Below are 18,726 nucleotides of genomic sequence, written 5' to 3'. Positions count from 1 at the left end.
ATACTATATAAAAGAAAAAGGCAACTTTCCTTTCTTTACACCTTTTATCCCAAACCAAAGCCTTTCTCTCTTAACAGTGCAGAGGACACAAAACTAATTTTCTTTAAATGCCGGTAAGGCACATTACCAGAGGCACAAATTTGAACGTTCACATAGAAAATGTAATTTCTATACCACAGCCGTCGTGTAGCGCCTTTCAAAAGGGATCTACTACCGAGAGATGATCCATATATATTTTAGCTGCTGTTAGTTACTTACCTGTTGTGTTACACAGTCTTTAAAATGTAGTTTACCCAAACCACTCCAGTAGTGCTCAATGTACCTGTACTTCTTAAAACGTTAATGTTTTACTGTTTAATAACTTATAGACTATATTTTATTATTTTTCCCTTGCACTCAGTGACCAAAGCTATACACACACATATAGACACATACAAACATACACACAAGTATATATATGTGTATATATATGTATGTATGTGTATATATATATATATATATATATATATATATACATATATATATATATATACATATATATATACATACATACACACATATATATATATGTGTGTATGTGTATGTATGTATGTATGATGTAGATAGGTATGTATATATATATATGTGTATATGTAGATATGATATATAGATATGTAGATATGAAGATATGTATGTGTATATATATGTGTATATGTATGTGTGTGTGTGTGTGTGTGTGTGTGTGTATATATATATATATGACAGCAGCAATCCAAGCTTTGAGAAAACAGTAAAAGGAGGCGTGTCAGACGTGTGGTACATTTTCTGATGCAGCTACGAAAACAACTTCGTGGCGCTGCCGCCAAATACACAAAACAATTACTTTGACAATCATGTTACATTATTTTTAAAATGTTTCCTTTTCTTTTTCATAACTTCTTAAACACATGACATCGCTGCGCGGGTATTTTGCTATATATATATATATATATCACAGCGACACTCATAACAGTGACAAAACAATTACATTGACAATCATGTTACGTTATTTTCAAAATGTTTCCTTTTCTTTCTCTTTCCTTCTTTAACACACTACTTCTCCGCTGCCAAGCGGGTATGTGTGTATGTATATATATATATATATATATATATATATATATATATATAATATAGATAGATAGATATGAGAACAACACTCATATCAATGACAAAACAATTACATTAACAATCATGTTACGTTATTTTTAAAATTTTTCCTTTTCTTTTTCGTACCTTCTTTAACACACTACTTCTCCGCTGCGAAGCGCGGGTATTCTGCTAGTAGACTATATTCCTTTTGTGGAAATCCGAGGCGCACTAACTGTCCCAACCCTGAAACGGACAGTCAGAGGCACGAGTATGCCTCACAACACACATTTATTCATGTGGGAAGCGCTTTTCCCTTGTTCCCCACATCAGCACAGTACAAGCACCAAATACACAGTCCAGCACAAAATCCTTTGCTTCTTCTTTCTCCACCTCAACTCCTCTACCAGCATGCTCTGTTCACCTTCTCCAGCCTCTGTCTACTTCAGTAGTGGTGGCTGGCTCCTTTTATAGTGCACCCAGAAGGACTCCAGTGTCCAACGAGCTTCTTCCAGAAGCACTTCTGGGTGTGGCAGAAGTGCTCATAAATAGAGCTCTGCAAAGGTCCAGGCACCCCCTGGCGGTGGCCACAGGCCCCAGCAGGGTTGAGCATGCTCCAAACCCGTGGCTGCACTCTAGTGTTCCAGGGGAGATAGCTTATTCCGGACACTATCCTCCCCTGGTCCTTCCATTATCAAGGAGTACTGCCAAGCTGGTGTTGAGCTCTGCAGTACATAAATAACTTCATTCGCCATTCAGAGATAACAAGACTTCAGGAAGGTTGTGTGCTTATCACTTGTCCTGCTGCCTGCAATTATTTTTCTATTTCATCAAAAACAAAATCTGTATTTAAAGCCTACTTTTATTACATTCTGCTTTTTAAAGTGTTCTTTAAATATGGTACTCTTTTTGTTACTGTACAGTGACTTTGGTTCCAGCAGTATTATTCATTTGTGTGAAAGCTTCTCAAATTACTTTATGTATTTGCTGGATTAGCATTTTACTACCTTTTTTCCATGTTCATATATGATATGATTTAGTTATAATTACTCAAATTTCTCTTGTAGTCATTGGTTTGAATTTGGTTTGTGATGCCTCTCGTTCAGCATGGCATTGGTTGATTAATTGATCTTGCATATTTATAATTGATTAATATGTCCACCTTTACATATGAAGACTTTTTTTTAAAATAAAGTTAGATATACAGCACAAACTTTTCCTAGTAAACGCAATATCTGAATCTTAATGAAGCAGTAGATGAAAACAGGCATGTGGTCATGGTTCATGAAATCAACACGTGTGGTTTCACAGCTGGTATTTTGTAATCTTTTTTTTTTTTTTTTTTTTTTTTTCACTAAAGAGTGGTATTTAAACTTGAAGTTATACAGAAGCAATAAAGTTTAATTTAGAAACTGGTATTACTAACTAGTGTAAATATTCAATGTTGCTTGGGAACATTTGAAAATATATTATGGTTTAGAGTCGTACAGAAAGTTAACAGCATGATCATTCTGATTAAACTTTACATTTACATTTCTCACAGCCTTCCTCAGTATAGTCATAAAAATTATATATATATTTTTTTTCTTTTTAACAGTTTTAGTTCTTGCTGGCATAAACAGTCCCTTATTTATAAAGCAGGATTATACACTAAATTGAATAGGCTTTTTTTTTTTTAACCTTTTGATTACATATGCGTTTTAATTAAATGTTAATGTCAATTTTATAGGTTACTTGATAAGTCATATTATAATTAGTATAATTACAGTTTAAATTGTAGCACCTAATACAGCATGTGCATTTAAAAACACAGGATTGTACATCTTTTAAGGATGTTTGTGATTTACCCATCCATCTGCCAGTTTTACTCCTATTTTCCTGGTCATTTTCATTAGCTTAGAATTTATTTGGGATTCAGGTTTACAGTCTGTATAAAAATGTGTCAGAGACTGTAATTATCTTGCTGTTCAGTGTATTTAATTGAGGTGCCTAAAATACTCTTTTGTGATGAGCTTTACAGAACTTTTTTATTTACAAGAAAAAGCACAAACTAAGTGACCAGAAATACTTTATATTTTACAGTGGGACTTGGTTTGCAAAGAAGACTGGAAAGTGCCATTCACTACGTCTGTCTTTTTTTTTGGAGTCTTAACAGGATCATTTTTTTCTGGGCAATTTTCAGACAGGTAAAACACTTTTTTTTTATAATTTGTAAGCTATTGCACATGCAAGAATATAAACTGGGTATGGTTGTTTCACTCTAATCATTGTTGGTAAATTCTTTGGCTTTTGCTAATATTTACAGTACAGTAATCCCTCCTCGATTGCGGGGGTTGCGTTCCAGAACCCCCTGCGATAGGTGAAAATCCACGAAGTAGAAACCATATGTTTGTATGGTTATTTTTATATATTTTAAACCCTTATAAACTCTCCCACACTATTAACATTATTAGAGCTCTCTAGACATGAAATAACATCCTTTAGTCAAAAGTTTAAACTGTGCTCCATGACAAGACAGAGATGACAGTTCTTTCTCACAATTAAAAGAATGCAAACATATCTTCCTCTTCAAAGAATGCGTGTCAGGAGCAGAGAATGTCGGAGAGAGAGAGAGAGCGAGAGAAAAGCAAACAATCAAAAAATCAATACGTGCTTTTGGGCTTTTAAGTATGCCGAAGCACAGCGATAAAGCGGCATTTTTTAGAGGAGCGTCTGTATCCTCTAGGCAAAGAGCCTCTCTGCTCACACCCCCTCCGTCAGGCGCAGAGAATGTCAGAGAGAGTGAGAGAGACAGAGAAAAGCAAACAATCAAGCACCACGCAGGAAGCATATCTTATATCATTGAGTAGTTTTATTTAATACGTAATACATGCTCTGATTGGGTAGCTTCTAAGCCATCTGCCAATAGCGTCCCTTGTATGAAATCAACTGGGCAAACAAACTGAGGAAGCATGTACCATAAATTAAAAGACCCATTGTCCGCAGAAATCCGCGAACCAGTGAAAAATCCGTGAGATATATTTAGATATGCTTACATTTAAAATCTGCGATGGAGTGAAGCCGCGAAAGTCGAAGCGCGATATAACGAGGGATCACTGTATTTCATATTTGGCATTTGACCAAATGTTAACAGAATTATTCTTGGGTGAGGGATTTTAGATTACCTCTAGTATCAAAGATTTTCACATTTTTATACAGTAATCCCTCGCTACTTCCCGGTTCACTTTTCGCGGATTCACGACTTCGCGGGTTTTTAAATATAGTAGTAGTATTTCCTAGTCAAAGAACAACAAAACAAGTTTGGTGACTAAGTGCGCTGTAACATGGGCTGTGATTGGTACATGGGAGGGAGACGACAAATCACAGCTTCCCACTTTCTAATCAGGCCCGTGATTGGTGCTTTGACTGATGCCCAGATCCCACAGCACCTCCCCTTGTCTCTCTGTTGCGGCAATTTCGCTTCAAGCTTTCTCGCCGAACGGTTTACTTTACACTGTACTGTGTGTCATTTTTTTGTGGTTTCTTTGTGTTAAACTTCGCTTCAATTTTCACGCCCTGCAATGGCTCCCAAACGTGCTCCTTCTTCCAAGGCTGGTGCTGAGCCTAAACGCCAACGAAAAATGATGATGATCGCTGAGAAGGTGAAACTTCTGGATATGTTGGAGGAAGGGAGAACGTTCGCGGCTGTGGCTGCAGACTGGCTAAGGATCAGCAAGAGCGGTCACAGGAATGGGACAACGATATGGTTCGATCGGTGCAATTTTGCAACAAAGTCGACGACGTCATGACCGCTTACAAGCTGCTCTTCGACCGGAAAAAGAAGCAGCGGTAGCAACTGCCGATCACAATGTTTTTGCAGCCTTGCAAAAAAGAGCCAGTTCCTACTACTACTACGGATACACCTTTGGAAATCATGGAAGAGGTGCCCAAGGAAATAGCACCGCCATCTGAAAGGACGTAAAATACAGTCATCAGCTGCGCAGTAAAAGTCATCATCACCTTCGTCATCATTTTTACTGCACAGCATATTCTTCACCATCATCAAGTCATATATATATAGGTATGTGTACTTTGCTATACAGTAACTGTAAACTTATCTACCGATTTCATATTGCTTAACAGTTGTCCCTGTTATTAATACAGTAAAGGGTGGATTGTAAATGGTATAGGGAGGGTTTGAAAACGTCCAAATACACGTTAAATAATTAAATAAAGATGGTGTCCCTACTTCACAGAAATTCAGTTATTGCAGCCGGCCTTGGAACCTATCTCCCGCGGTAAACGGGGGATTAATATCTATATATATATATATATCTATATATATATCTATATCTATATATATATATATATATATATATCTATATCTATATATATATATCTATATCTATATATATATCTATATCTATATATATATATCTATATATATATATCTATCTATATATATATATATCTTAAAAATAACGTAACATGATTATCAATGTAATTGTTTTGTGACTCTTATGAGTGTTGCTGTCATCAAGAATTTGATTACCATTATTTCTTTCAATCAGGCTCGTATTTGGAGGATGTGTTTTTTTTTTTTTCTAAGTTGCATTCCGTGTTTGTCTAGTCTATCCCTGACCATCCATCTCATCTTCTTTGTCAACCGTTGTAAAGATAACAGATTTCATTCATCGAAGTGTTCACTACCCAGATCGGTACTTGTGAATCTAAGATGTTTAACAGGCATTCCCGGTATTAAGTTGTGGATTTGCCTGCGAATATTTAGCGGCAGCGTGTCTGTGAACGTAATTCAAACTTAACCTTTACACCTTGTTTTCCTATTGATATGTCTACAAAGGCTTGTTCAGCGTCAGAGGGTTATTCCTTTCCTACTGCATCAATAAACAGCTCGTCTTCCTCTTTATGTGAGACATCACACACTGCATGCATGGGTTTACCTTTCCCAATCCTGCAAACTATAGCGAAGTGGTTGAATCTGGACATAGACTTTTTCCACCGTGTGCTTTGTTTCTGCAGTAGCTGCACTTATGAATATGCTTGTATGCGTCACTCACTTCATATTCTTTTGCTGCCATCTAAATTGTGTAATGCTTTTTTGTTCAGCGCTTTTTGGAGCTCTTGCTTGTTGTCTGCGTACTGCGTTCACGTCAGTTCATGTGAGCTGCTCGGAGTACATGCATCGAAGGTTCTCAGCTGTGCTTGTGCTCTCTTGTGCGATCTTGCCATGTCCATGGCTTTATTTAATGTTAGCTCAGACCCGGCACTTAAAAGTTTCTCTCGCACTTTTGCTGAGTTTGTGCCAAACACACCATCTCATCTTCGTTTGCATAAGCACAGTCCTTCACCAGCAAATATTTAGCGGCAGCGTGTCTATTGGATTGCTGCTGACGGACGGCCTTATATGGGCAGGCACTCAATTACATGGGAGGTGCGGTGATGGGGACGAACTCCGTCTCACACAGCAATCGAGCTGCAGGCTATGGTCGTATATATATATATATATATATATATATATATATACGTAAGTAGGATTCAGTTATGACCGTTACGCGTAGAATTCCGAAATGAAACCTGCTTAACTTTTGTAAGTAAGCTGTAAGGAATGAGCCTGCCAAATTTCAGCCTTCTACCTACACGGGAAGTTGCAGAATTAGTGACGTTGGAAAGTTCAATATGGCGGTCGACACTGGCATCATACCACCGAAATAAGTACATATATTGGTTTTGGTTAGCGCAGGGAAGCCACCTACCAAATTTCTTGAAGATGGAGCCATAAATAAGAAAGTTCAACATGGCGGACGTTGTCGACAGTTATAACCATTACGCGTAGCAGCGAAGTACTGCCTTCAAAGTTTTATTAAGAAGAAAATTAAACCTTTTTAAACTGAGGGAAAATATACCAATAATTATTTGTTAAGGATCTCTTTGTATACCACATTGTTAGTTCAGCCCTCCGGTTGTAATATGACCAAGCTGTGCGCTGAGCTTACTCTTGAGCATGCAACGTACAGTTGCCCATGTGAAAAGCAATTTTGTCTGAAATCTCACAGTTTGGATTGCTGCTGTCATAATTGGTTTGAGTGTAATGATTTGTTTCAATTACGACAGTATTTGTAGGACTTGTGTTGAAGAGATATTCGGCATCTGTCAAGCGTTGTAAGCATACAACCAGTTTCATCGATAACTTCACATCCAGCTTTTGAGAGTTTAAACATTCATAAACATCAAAGTGTCCACTACTGAAATTGTCAACTGTGAATCTAAGATGTTTAAGAGGCATTGGCGGTTATCGAAAGGTGTAAAATATTTGGCCATTTTGGTACACTTGAAAGCGACAACCGAACAATTCAGCGGCAGCCATCAACTCACATGCAGAACCATAGGTTGAAGGCCTTAAGCATTTCACTCTTATAGTGCTCCTGTGTAGTTTAATTATCTCCTGTACCATCATCAGTCCACACCTTGAACCTGTCCCAGTCATTCAATATATAAGAGCCTGATATGGCCGTGCAATATGTAACAAAGAGAATGGAAAATGCAGGTGCCATCTCCGGGCATGGAAACCACTCAGTAAGTGACAGTTCTTTGATCGATGGCGATCACCTCGATAGACATGTTAATGGGGGGTACGGTTGGAATGATAAAAGAAATGGGTACCTAAACAATGTAAAGTAAGTCTAAAATACCTACACAATAATTATAATCGTAATAAACGAACAATAAAACAGCGGAGAAGCCATGGATTAAATAAAAAGGCTGTAATTATCGGCAGGAGACGTGAATCCCGTGGCGAAGCAAGGAAGGGAATGTAGAGACCAGAGCGACGGACAGCCTTATATAGGCAGGCAGCCAAAAACGTGGGAGGCGTTGGGATGGGGGACCCAACGCCGCCTCACACGGTGATCAAGCTGCAGGCTATGGACATATATATGTACGTAAGTAGGATTCAGTTAGTGTTGGGAACCCGCGTACCACAATTCTTGAAGATGGGCCCGTAAGTAAGTAAGACCATTGAAAAGTTCAATATGGCAGCTGACAGTGGCATCTTACCAAAATAAGTACGTACATTGGTTTCGGTTAGCGCAGGGAAGCCGCCTACCAAATTTCGTGAAGATGGGGCCATAAATAAGAAATAATTTCAACATGGGGGACGTTGTCGACAATTATGACCATTATGCGTAGAATTTCGTAATGAAACCTGCTTAACTGTTGCAAGTAAGCTATAAGGAACAAGCCTGCCAAATTTCAGCCTTCTACCTATACGGGAAGTTGGAGAATTAGTGATGAGTGAGTGAGGGCTTTGCCTTATGTATGTATGTATGTGTGTGTGTGTGTGAAAATCTTTGATACCAGAGGTAATCTAAAATCCCTGACCCAAGAATTATATATAACATAACTTCTTTAACACACTATTCTCACAAGCGGCTGGTATTTTGTTAGTGTGTGCTTATTTATTTATATATATATATATATATCTATATATATATCTATATATATATATCTATACTAATAAAAGGCAAAGCCCTCACTCACTGACTTACTGACTCATCACTAATTCTCCAACTTCCCGTGTAGGTAGAAGGCTGAAATTTGGCAGGCTTATTCCTTACAGCTTACTTACAAAAGTTGGGCAGGTTTCATTTCGAAATTCTACGCATAAGGGTCATAACTGGAAGCTATTTTTCCCCATATAATGTAATGGAGTCTTGAGTTGGAGATGGCGTGGGGGGAGTTTCGTGTGACATCATCACGCCTCCTACGTAAGTGCGTAGAGAACAAGGAAGAACTCCAAACAGCGATGAGCACAAAACGCCATTTCACAATTGAGAAGGCAGAAAAACATTATGAAGCAAATGATGCATACAAGCATATTCATAAGTACAGCTACTGCGGAAACAAAGCACGGCGTGAACCGTAAGTTTATATTAAATTAAGTTCATAGACAGGCTGCCACTAGCGTTTGTAATTTAGTGCCTGCCCATATAAGGCCGCCCATCAGCGGCAATCCAATACAAACACTGCCGGTAAATGTTCACGGGTGAAGGACTGTGCTTATGCAGAGGAAGATGAGATGGTCAGGGTGGTGTTTGGCACAAACTCATTGAAACTGCGAGAGAAACTTTTAAGTGCGGGTCTTAGCTGACATTACACGAGATGGCACCAGTACAGCTGGGAACCTTCGATGCAAGAACACCAAGCGGCTCACGTGAACTGACGCAATGCGCAGACAAAAAGCAACAGTTCCAAAGAGTGCTGAACAAAAACCGAATTACACAATTGAGAAGGCAGCAAAAAATATGAAGCGTCTTATACATACAATCATATTCATAAGTGCAGCTACTGCGAAACAAAGCACACGGTGGAAAAAGTGAATGTCCTGCTAAAGGAAGACAGTGTAAAAAAAACCTGTGCATGCAGTTTGTCACATCACAGATAAAAGGAAGACGAGCTGTTTATTGATGCAGTAAGGAACTAATCGATGAATGAAACCTCTTATCTTTACAACGATTGACAAACACGGAATGTAACTTGAACACATCCTACAAATACGAGCCTGATTGAAAGAAATAATGATAATCAAATCCTTGATGACAGCAACATTCAATAACACTCACAAAACAATTACTGTATATTGACAATCATGTTACGTTATTTTTAAAATGTTCCCTTTTCTTTTCATAACTTCTACTTCTCCACTCACGTACACGGGTATATATATAAATGTATATATATACCCGATCTACAATACATACTTTAGCATAGACAAGCCACACGCTGTGGCTAATTGTAGAGTCTTAAGCCTCTAACGCCGAGGTTCGATTCGAGAGGGGTGTACTGACTATGTACGCGCTACCCGATTCATTTTACCTTCATCTCCTTGGTTTGGGACGTATGAAAAATATTAGGTTAACGCAGAATCATGTTACGTTATTTTTAAAATTTTCCCTTTCTTAGCACAAGCACAGCTGAGAAGCTTCATGCATGTACTCCATAACGCGTTAAAAATAACGCATTTAATCACACTTTCAATTCCAAGCAAGCGGGAACTTTTGTCAATGCATGATTTCCTGGTACATCCATTACACTGATGCACACATCACAGCTACAAAAATGTTAGAGTCGGAATAAAGCGCTTCCTACGACTGATCATTTCGACTACCCAAGCAAGCCTTGATAAAAGCATGGTTTTGTGCACACTGAAAAGCAAGCAAAATTAGATGCATTACAGAAAGCGGACTTTGTGGCTCTTACTGGGGATCATTGGACTTCCGTGACCGTTAGTAATTCTAAATACATCTAATTACAAAATGTTCAATGATCACACTGTTTTAGCCTAATGTACAAAATAATTTTGGCTAATGTTACTCAGAGTTTAAAGAGTAAGCTGGTCAAATTACCTTTTATGTTTCTGACTTATTTTTTAAGAAGAAAACTGCACTTTATGTTGAAATTTTGGTTATTATTATTTAAAGACAATACTATTCTGAAAATGTACTTAAAGTACTTAAACTACCACTTTATTTTTAAGTCTGCCCAATTTTAACCAGGGATGATATTTTTGTTTCTGTTTTGAATTCAAATGCAGTTTAAAAGCTTTTTTCAGAAATTAAAACAGCTTCAGTTTACAATATTCATGTCCATGTCTATTATTTGATTCTGTCGCCCACTAAAACCGCTTTTAAATTAAAAAAAAAACATTTGCGATTTGGGGCAAATTTACGTCGATTACATACGATTAATCAAGATTAATTCTTACACAGCCTCTAATTAATTGGATTAATTTTTTAATCGAGTCCCACCCTAATATATATATATGTAGATATATATATGTAGATTTGTATATATATGTGTATATACAGTATATATGTAGATATGTATATGTTGTATATACAGTATGTATATATGTATATGTATATATATGTATGTGTGTATATGTATATATGTATATATATATGTGTATAAATGTGTGTGTGTGTGTGTATATATGTATATATATATATATATATATATATATATATATATATATATATATATATATATATATACCAGCAACACTCATGACAATGACAAAACAATTACATTGTCAATCATGTTACGTTATTATTAAAATGTTTCCTTTTCTTTTACTTCTCCGCTGCCAATCGGTATTTTGCTATATATATATATATATATATATATATATATATATATATATATATATATATATATATATATATATATATATATATATATATATATATATATATATATATAAATAATATAAATAGATAAATATGACAACTCTCATATCAATGACAAAACAATTACATTAACAATCATCTTACGTTATTTTTAAAATGTTTCCTTTTCTTTTCATAACTTCTTTAACACACTACTTCTCCGCTGCCTTGGTATTCTGCTAGTATATATATATATATATATATATATATATATATATATATATATATATATATATATATATATAGAGACATCACTTCCTGTTAACATATGTCACTTCCTGTTTGACCATTTTAAAACCGCCATCTTTTCAAACCTTGATCAGTTCTGTTTTGGACTCCGTACTGGAAACATCATTGCTTGAACTTAAAAGACTCCTTTCCAGCTAGGAATATTATACGGGTGGCTGCCCCAAACCTTTTATACGTGTGTCGAGTGGCTTCATTTTACTATATTACTATGTATATATATATATATATATATACGGTAATCCCTCCTTGATCGCTGGGATTGCGTTCCAGAACCCCCCGCAATAGATGAAAATCTGCAAAGTAGAAACCATATTTTGTATGGTTATTTTTATATATTTTAAGCCCTTATAAACTGTCCCACACTGTTAACATTATTAGAGCCCTCTAGACATGAAATAACACCCTTTAGTCAAAAGTTAAAACTGTGCTCAATGACAATTAAAAGAATGCAAATATATCTTCTCTTCAAAGGAGTGCGCGCGTCAGGAGCAGAGAATTTCAGAGAGAGAGAGCGCTCGCTAAGAAAAGCAAACAATCAAGAAATCAATACGTGTTTTTGTTCTTTTAAGTATGCCGAAGCACCGCCGTGAATGGCTGGCCATTTATCCCGTCCAATACCCCCAAGCCGCCAGGTGGAGCCCTCCCTGCAGTTTGGAGGTTCCCTGAAGACCAGCAGGGCATCATGGACATTGTAGTTTTTATACGCAGCCCTGCTGGATACCGTGGGGGCCACTAGGAGACGCTGCAGGGAGGAACAACGGATATTTTCCCTACGCCCCGGAAGCACACATGGACAAGGGGAATGACGTGCTTCCGGGGTGAAGAAAAGAACATTTTACCTGATCTGGAAGAGATACAGGATCACATGGACTTGGGAATAGGAACACTTCCAGGTCAGGGTATATAAAAGGACTGTGGGAGCTCCCAGAAGGCGAGCGGAGCTGGGTGGAAGGATGGCAACGTGTCTGGGAGTGGAGGATTGATTTATTGTAGTAGTTATTGTGATTTATGAGTATTGTGGAGGAGAGGGTGCTTTGTGCACTGTGGCGATTAAATAAAGTCAAATCTTGGACTTTTATCTGGTGTTTGGAGTCGTAGACAAGGGTTCAAGTGAGCGATAGTGCCCCATATCTGTCACTAATATATATATATAGATAGATAGATAGATATATATATAGATATATATATATAGAGATAGAGATATATATAGAGATAGATATATAGATCTATCTATGTCCACCCGCACTGGGAGGGATTGCTGCACAGAATACATTCACTTCATGATATTCCTGCTCTCTGAACATTTACAGTGCTACAATACATACTTGATATCATTTTCATGATGAAATGCACTAAAGCAGGTATTAAACATGCACGGTAGTGTGGCGGCAGTGCTGCTCCCTCGCTGCAAGGGGTCCCCAGGTGTATGTTCAGTGTAGAGAACTTTATGGCCGGTGTGAAGAGGCTCCAAAAAACTAGATGTATGAATGGGAATCGCACAGGCTTAACTTAAATATTGTGTAAATGTTGAGTTCGTGATCTGGTGGTTGGAGACACGAACACAGAATTCGATGGGTGTTCTTCTGAACGGGCTTTCTTTATTACATGCATGCTGTCTCTATCTGACGTACCATCGCCCCAATTCCTATCCTTCCTTTTTCTTTTTCCACATAACCAATCGCCTCACGATAACACAAAGCATTTCATGTGCTACATAATTTATGACGGGGTTTGAGAAAATCTAGTAAATTTTAAATATTCATTTTTAAATGAAGTTTAGTTTAGTTTACGATGTTCTACTTTAATGACAAACTACGAGAATAAAGTCAACATGTCAACTTTAATCTCGAGATAAACAGCGAGAATAAAGTAGAAATGTCAGCTTTATTCTTGACATATGCTTAGCAGCACTACACAGACTGCACTGACACTGAGAACAGAGACGTCACTCCCTGATGCCCTTTTTCTGATATCTGATAGGCTGGTTCCACAAGTATTTTTTTATTTTATCAGTCCTCCTCTCGCCCGCTCACCTCCACACCGTCTTTGCTTGTAAAGTGCCTCTCTGCTCCAGTTATTAGCATGTACAGCCTCCTCTCGCCTGCCCACCTCTCCATACTCCTTGCTACTGTAATTCAACTGCTCCGCCCCTGCTATTACCATGTACTCCCCCCTCTTGAAAGCCAACCTCCCCATACTCTTTGCTTGTGATCTACACTCCGCCTCGATCCCCGCTATTAGCTTTAGCACCTCGCAACTTGCGATCCTACCTCTAAAATATTTGCCGACCCGCCCGCTCATACCTTGCCACCCCTGCAGATCATTAGATCTGCGGCTGTCATCTTACAATTTCATGCGAAATGACAGCCGGGCGCTCAACTAAATTAGCCAGTTGGGGTGCCCGGCTAAAAGACGCTAGGGAGAACACTGTGTGTGTGTGTATCTATCTATCTATCTTTCTCTCTCTCTCTCTCTCTGTCTGTGTGTGTGTGTGTGTGTGTGTATATATATATATATATATATATATATATATATATATATATATATATATATATATATATAGTTTTTCACACCACTGTGTATATATATTTGCCCCCTTCCTAATTTCTTATTCTTTTGCATGTTTGTCACACAAAATGTTTCTGATCATCAAACACATTTAACCATTAGTCAAATATAACACAAGTAAACACAAAATGCAGTTTTAAATGATGGTTTTATTATTTAGGAGAGAAAAAATCCAAACCTACATGGCCCTGTGTGAAAAGTAATTGCCCCTTGTTAAAAAATAACCTAACTGTGGTGTATCACTCCTGAGTTCAATTTCCGTAGCCACCCCAGGCCTGATTACTGCCACACCTGTTTCAATCAAGAAATCACTTAAATAGGAGCTGCCTGACACAGAGAAGTAGACCAAAAGCACCTCAAAAGCTAGACATCATGCCAAGATCCAAAGAAATTCAGGAACAAATGAGAACAGAAGTAATTGAGATTTATCGGTCTGGTAAAGGTTATAAAGCCATTTCTAAAGCTTTGGGACTCCAGCTAACCACAGTGAGAGCCATTATCCACAAATGGCAAAAACATGGAACAGTGGTGAACCTTCCCAGGAGTGGCCGCCGACCAAAATTACCCCAAGAGCGCAGAGACGACTCATCTGAGAGGTCACAAAAGACCCCAGGACAACGTCTAAAGAACTGCAGGCCTCACTTGCCTCAGTTAAGGTCAGTGTTCATGACTCCACCATAAGAAAGAGACTGGGCAAACATGGCAGATTTCCAAAACGCAAAAAACTGTTAAGCAAAAAGAACATTAGGGCTTGTCTCAATTTTGCTAAGAAACATCTCAATGATTGCCAAGACTTTTGGGAAAATACCTTGTGGACTGATGAGACAAAAGTTGAACTTTTTGGAAGGCAAATGTCCCGTTACATCTGGCGTAAAAGGAACACAGCATTTCAGAAAAGAACATCATACCAACAGTAAAATATGGTGGTGGTAGTGTGATGGTCTGGGGTTGTTTTGCTGCTTCAGGACCTGGAAGGCTTGCTGTGATAGATGGAACCATGAATTCTACTGTCTACCAAAAAATCTTGAAGGAGAATGTCCGGCCATCTGTTCGTCAACTCAAGCTGAAGTGATCTTGGGTGCTGCAACAGGACAATGACCCAAAACACACCAGCAAATCCACCTCTGAATGGCTGAAGAAAAACAAAATGAAGACTTTGGAGTGGCCTAGTCAACAAGTCCTGACCTGAATCCAATTGAGATGCTATGGCATAACCTTAAAAAGGCGGTTCATGCTAGAAAACCCTCAAATAAAGCTGAATTACAACAATTCTGCAAAGATGAGGGCCAAAATTCCTCCAGAGCGCTGTAAAGACTCATTGCAAGTTATCGCAAATGCTTGATTGCAGTTATTGCTGCTAAGGGTGGCCCAACCAGTTATTAGGTTCAGGGGGCAATTACTTTTTCACACAGGGCCATGTAGGTTTGGATTTTTTTCTCCCTAAATAATAAAAACCATCATTTAAAAACTGCATTTTGTGTTTACTTGTATTATATTTGACTAATGGTTAAATGTGTTTGATGGTCAGAAACATTTTGTGTGACAAACATGCAAAAGAATAAGAAATCAGGAAGGGGGCAAATAGTTTTTCACACCACTTATATATCTATAATAATAAAAGGCAAAGCCCTCACTGACTGACTCATCACTAATTCTCCAACTTCCCATGTAGGTAGAAAGCTGAAATTTGGCAGGCTTATTCCTTACAGCTTACTTACAAAAGTTAAGCAGGTTTCATTTCGAAATTCTACGCGTAATGGTCATAACGGTCAACAACGTCCGCCATGTTGAACTTTCTTATTTATGGCCCCATTTTCTCGAAATTTGGTTGGTGGCTTCCCTGCACTAACCGAAACCAATGTACGTACTTATTTCGGTGGTATGATGCCACTGTCGGCCGCCATATTGAACTTTTCAACAGCCTTTGTTACTTATGGGCCCATCTTCAAGAAATTTGGTACACGGGTTCCCAACGCTAACTGAATCCTACTTACGTATATATATACGTCCATAGCCGGCAGCTCGGTCACCGTGTGAGGCGGCGTTGGGTCCCCCATCCCAACGCCTCCCACGTTGTTGGCTGCCTGCCTATATAAGGCCGTCCGTCGCTCCAGTCTCTACATTCCTTTCCTTGCTTTGCCACGGGATTCACGTCTCCCTACTGATAACTACAGCCTTTTTGTTTAATCCACTGCTTCTCCGCTGTTTTATTGTTTGTTTATTACAATTATAGTTATTGTATAGGTACTGTATTTTACACTTAGTTTACATTGTTCAGGTACCCATTTCCTTTATCATTTCAACCCCCATTACCATGTCTATCGAGATGATCACTATCGATCAAAGAACTATCACTTACCGAGTGGTTTCCATGCCCGGAGATACCACCTACTTTTCCATTCTCTTTGTTACATATTGCACGGCCACATCAGGCTCACTCTTGATATCCAGAGGAACATTGTGTCTTATGTATTGAATGACTGGGACAGGCTCAAGGTGTGGACTGATGACGGTACAGGAGATAATTATACTACACAGGAGCACTATAAGAGTGAAATGCTTAAGCCCTTCACCTATGGTTCTGCATGTGAGTTGATGGCTGCCGCTGAATTGTTTGGTTGTCGCTTTCAAGTGTACCGAAATGGACAAATATTTTACACCTTTCGACAACCGCCAATGCCTCTTAAACATCTTAGATTCACAGGTGACGATTTCAGTAGTGGACACTTTGATGTTTATGAATGTTTAAACTCTCAAAAGCTGGATGTGATTTTATCGCTGAAACCGGTTCTGTGCTTACAAAGCTTGACAGATGCCGAATGTCACTTAAATACAACAAATCCTGTAAATACTGTCATAATTGAAACAAACCATGAAACTCAAACCGATTATGAAAGCAGCAATCCAAGCTGTGAGATTTGAGACAAGATTACTGTTCACATGGCCAACTGTAAGTTTCATGCTCAAGAGTAAGCTCGGCGCACAGCTTGGTCATGTTACAACCGGAGGGCCGAACTGACAACATGGTATACAAAGAGATCCTTAACAAATAATTATTGGCATATTTTCCCTCAGTTTAAAAAGGTTTAATTTTCTTCTTAATAAAAATTTTAATGCAGTACTTCACCGCTGCGAAGCGCGGGTATTTTGTTAGTGTGTGTGTGTGTGTGTGTGTGTATATATATATATACTCACCTAAAGGATTATTAGGAACACCTGTTCAATTTCTCATTAATGCAATTATTCAATCAACTAATCGCATGGCAGTTGCTTCAATGCATTTAGGGGTGTGGTCCTGGTCAAGACCATCTCCTGAACTCCAAACTGAATGTCAGAATGGGAAAGAAAGGTGATTTAAGCAATTTTGAGCGTGGCATGGTTGTTAGTGCCAGACAGGCCAGTCTGAGTATTTCACAATCTGCTCAGTTACTGGGATTTTCACGCACAACCATTTCTAGGGTTTACAAAGAATGGTGTGAAAAGGGAAAATCATCCAGTATGTGGCAGTCCTGTGGGCGAAAATGCCTTGTTGATGCTAGAGGTCAGAGGAGAATGAGCCGACTGATTCAAGCTGATAGAAGAGCAACTTTGACTAAAATAACCACTCGTTACAACTGAGGTATGCAGCAAAGCATTTGTGAAGCCACAACACACACAACCTTGAGGCGGATGGGCTACAACAGCAGAAGACCCCACCGGGTACCACTGATCTCCACTACAAATAGGAAAAAGAGGCTACAATTTGCACAAGCTCACCAAAATTGGACAGCTTAAGACTGGAAAAATGTTGCCTGGTCTGATGAGTCTCGATTTCTGTTGAGACATTCAAATGGTAGAGTCAGAATTTGGCATAAACAGAATGAGAACATGGATCCATCATGCCTTGTTACCACTGTGCAGGCTGGTGGTGGTGGTGTAATGGTGTGGGGGATGTTTTCTTGGAACACTTTAGGCCCCTTAGTGCCAATTGGGCATCGTTTAAATGCCACGGGCTACCTGAGCATTGTTTCTGACCATGTCCATCCCTTCATGACCACCATGTACCCATCCTCTGATGGCTACTTCCAGCAGGATAATGCACCATGTCACAAAGCTCGAATCATTTCAAATTGGTTTCTTGAACATGACAATGACTTCACTGTACTAAAATGGCCCCTACAGTCACCAGATCTCAACCCAATAGAGCATCTTTGGGATGTGGTGGAACGGGAGCTTCGTGCACTGGATGTGCATCCCACAAATCTCCATCAACTGCAAGATGCTATCCTATCAATATGGGCCAACATTTCTAAAGAATGCTTTCAGCACCTTGTTGAATCAATGCCACGTAGAATTAAGGCAGTTCTGAAGGCGAAAGAGGGTCAAACACCGTATTAGTATGGTGTTCCTAATAATCTTTTAGGTGAGTGTGTGTATATATATATATATATATATATATATATATATATATATATATATATATATATATATATATATATATATATATATATATATATATATATATATATATATATATATATATATATATATATATATATATATATACACACTAATAAAAGGCAAAGCCCTCACTCACTCACTC

At 38.3% G+C, this 18,726-nt stretch overlaps 1 protein-coding gene across 4 annotated transcripts in view; it reads left to right on the top strand.

Moving 5' to 3' along the window:
• The window catches only part of LOC120527529 (solute carrier family 22 member 5-like), a 163,979-nt gene that overhangs the window by 23,680 nt on the left and 121,573 nt on the right, over positions 1 to 18,726 (top strand). For all 4 annotated transcript variants that reach the window (XM_039751035.1, XM_039751034.1, XM_039751033.1 and 1 more), the window contains exon 2: positions 3,187 to 3,290. In XM_039751035.1, coding sequence (XP_039606969.1) covers positions 3,187 to 3,290 — 104 coding nt within the window. The remainder of the gene's footprint in view (positions 1 to 3,186; positions 3,291 to 18,726) is intronic.

This window comes from Polypterus senegalus, chromosome 4, assembly GCF_016835505.1.
Source record: "Polypterus senegalus isolate Bchr_013 chromosome 4, ASM1683550v1, whole genome shotgun sequence".
In the NCBI taxonomy this organism is placed as follows: domain Eukaryota; kingdom Metazoa; phylum Chordata; class Cladistia; order Polypteriformes; family Polypteridae; genus Polypterus; species Polypterus senegalus.
The sequence above is the reverse complement of the archived record's forward strand: the minus strand, read 5'-3'. Positions and strand labels throughout refer to the sequence as shown.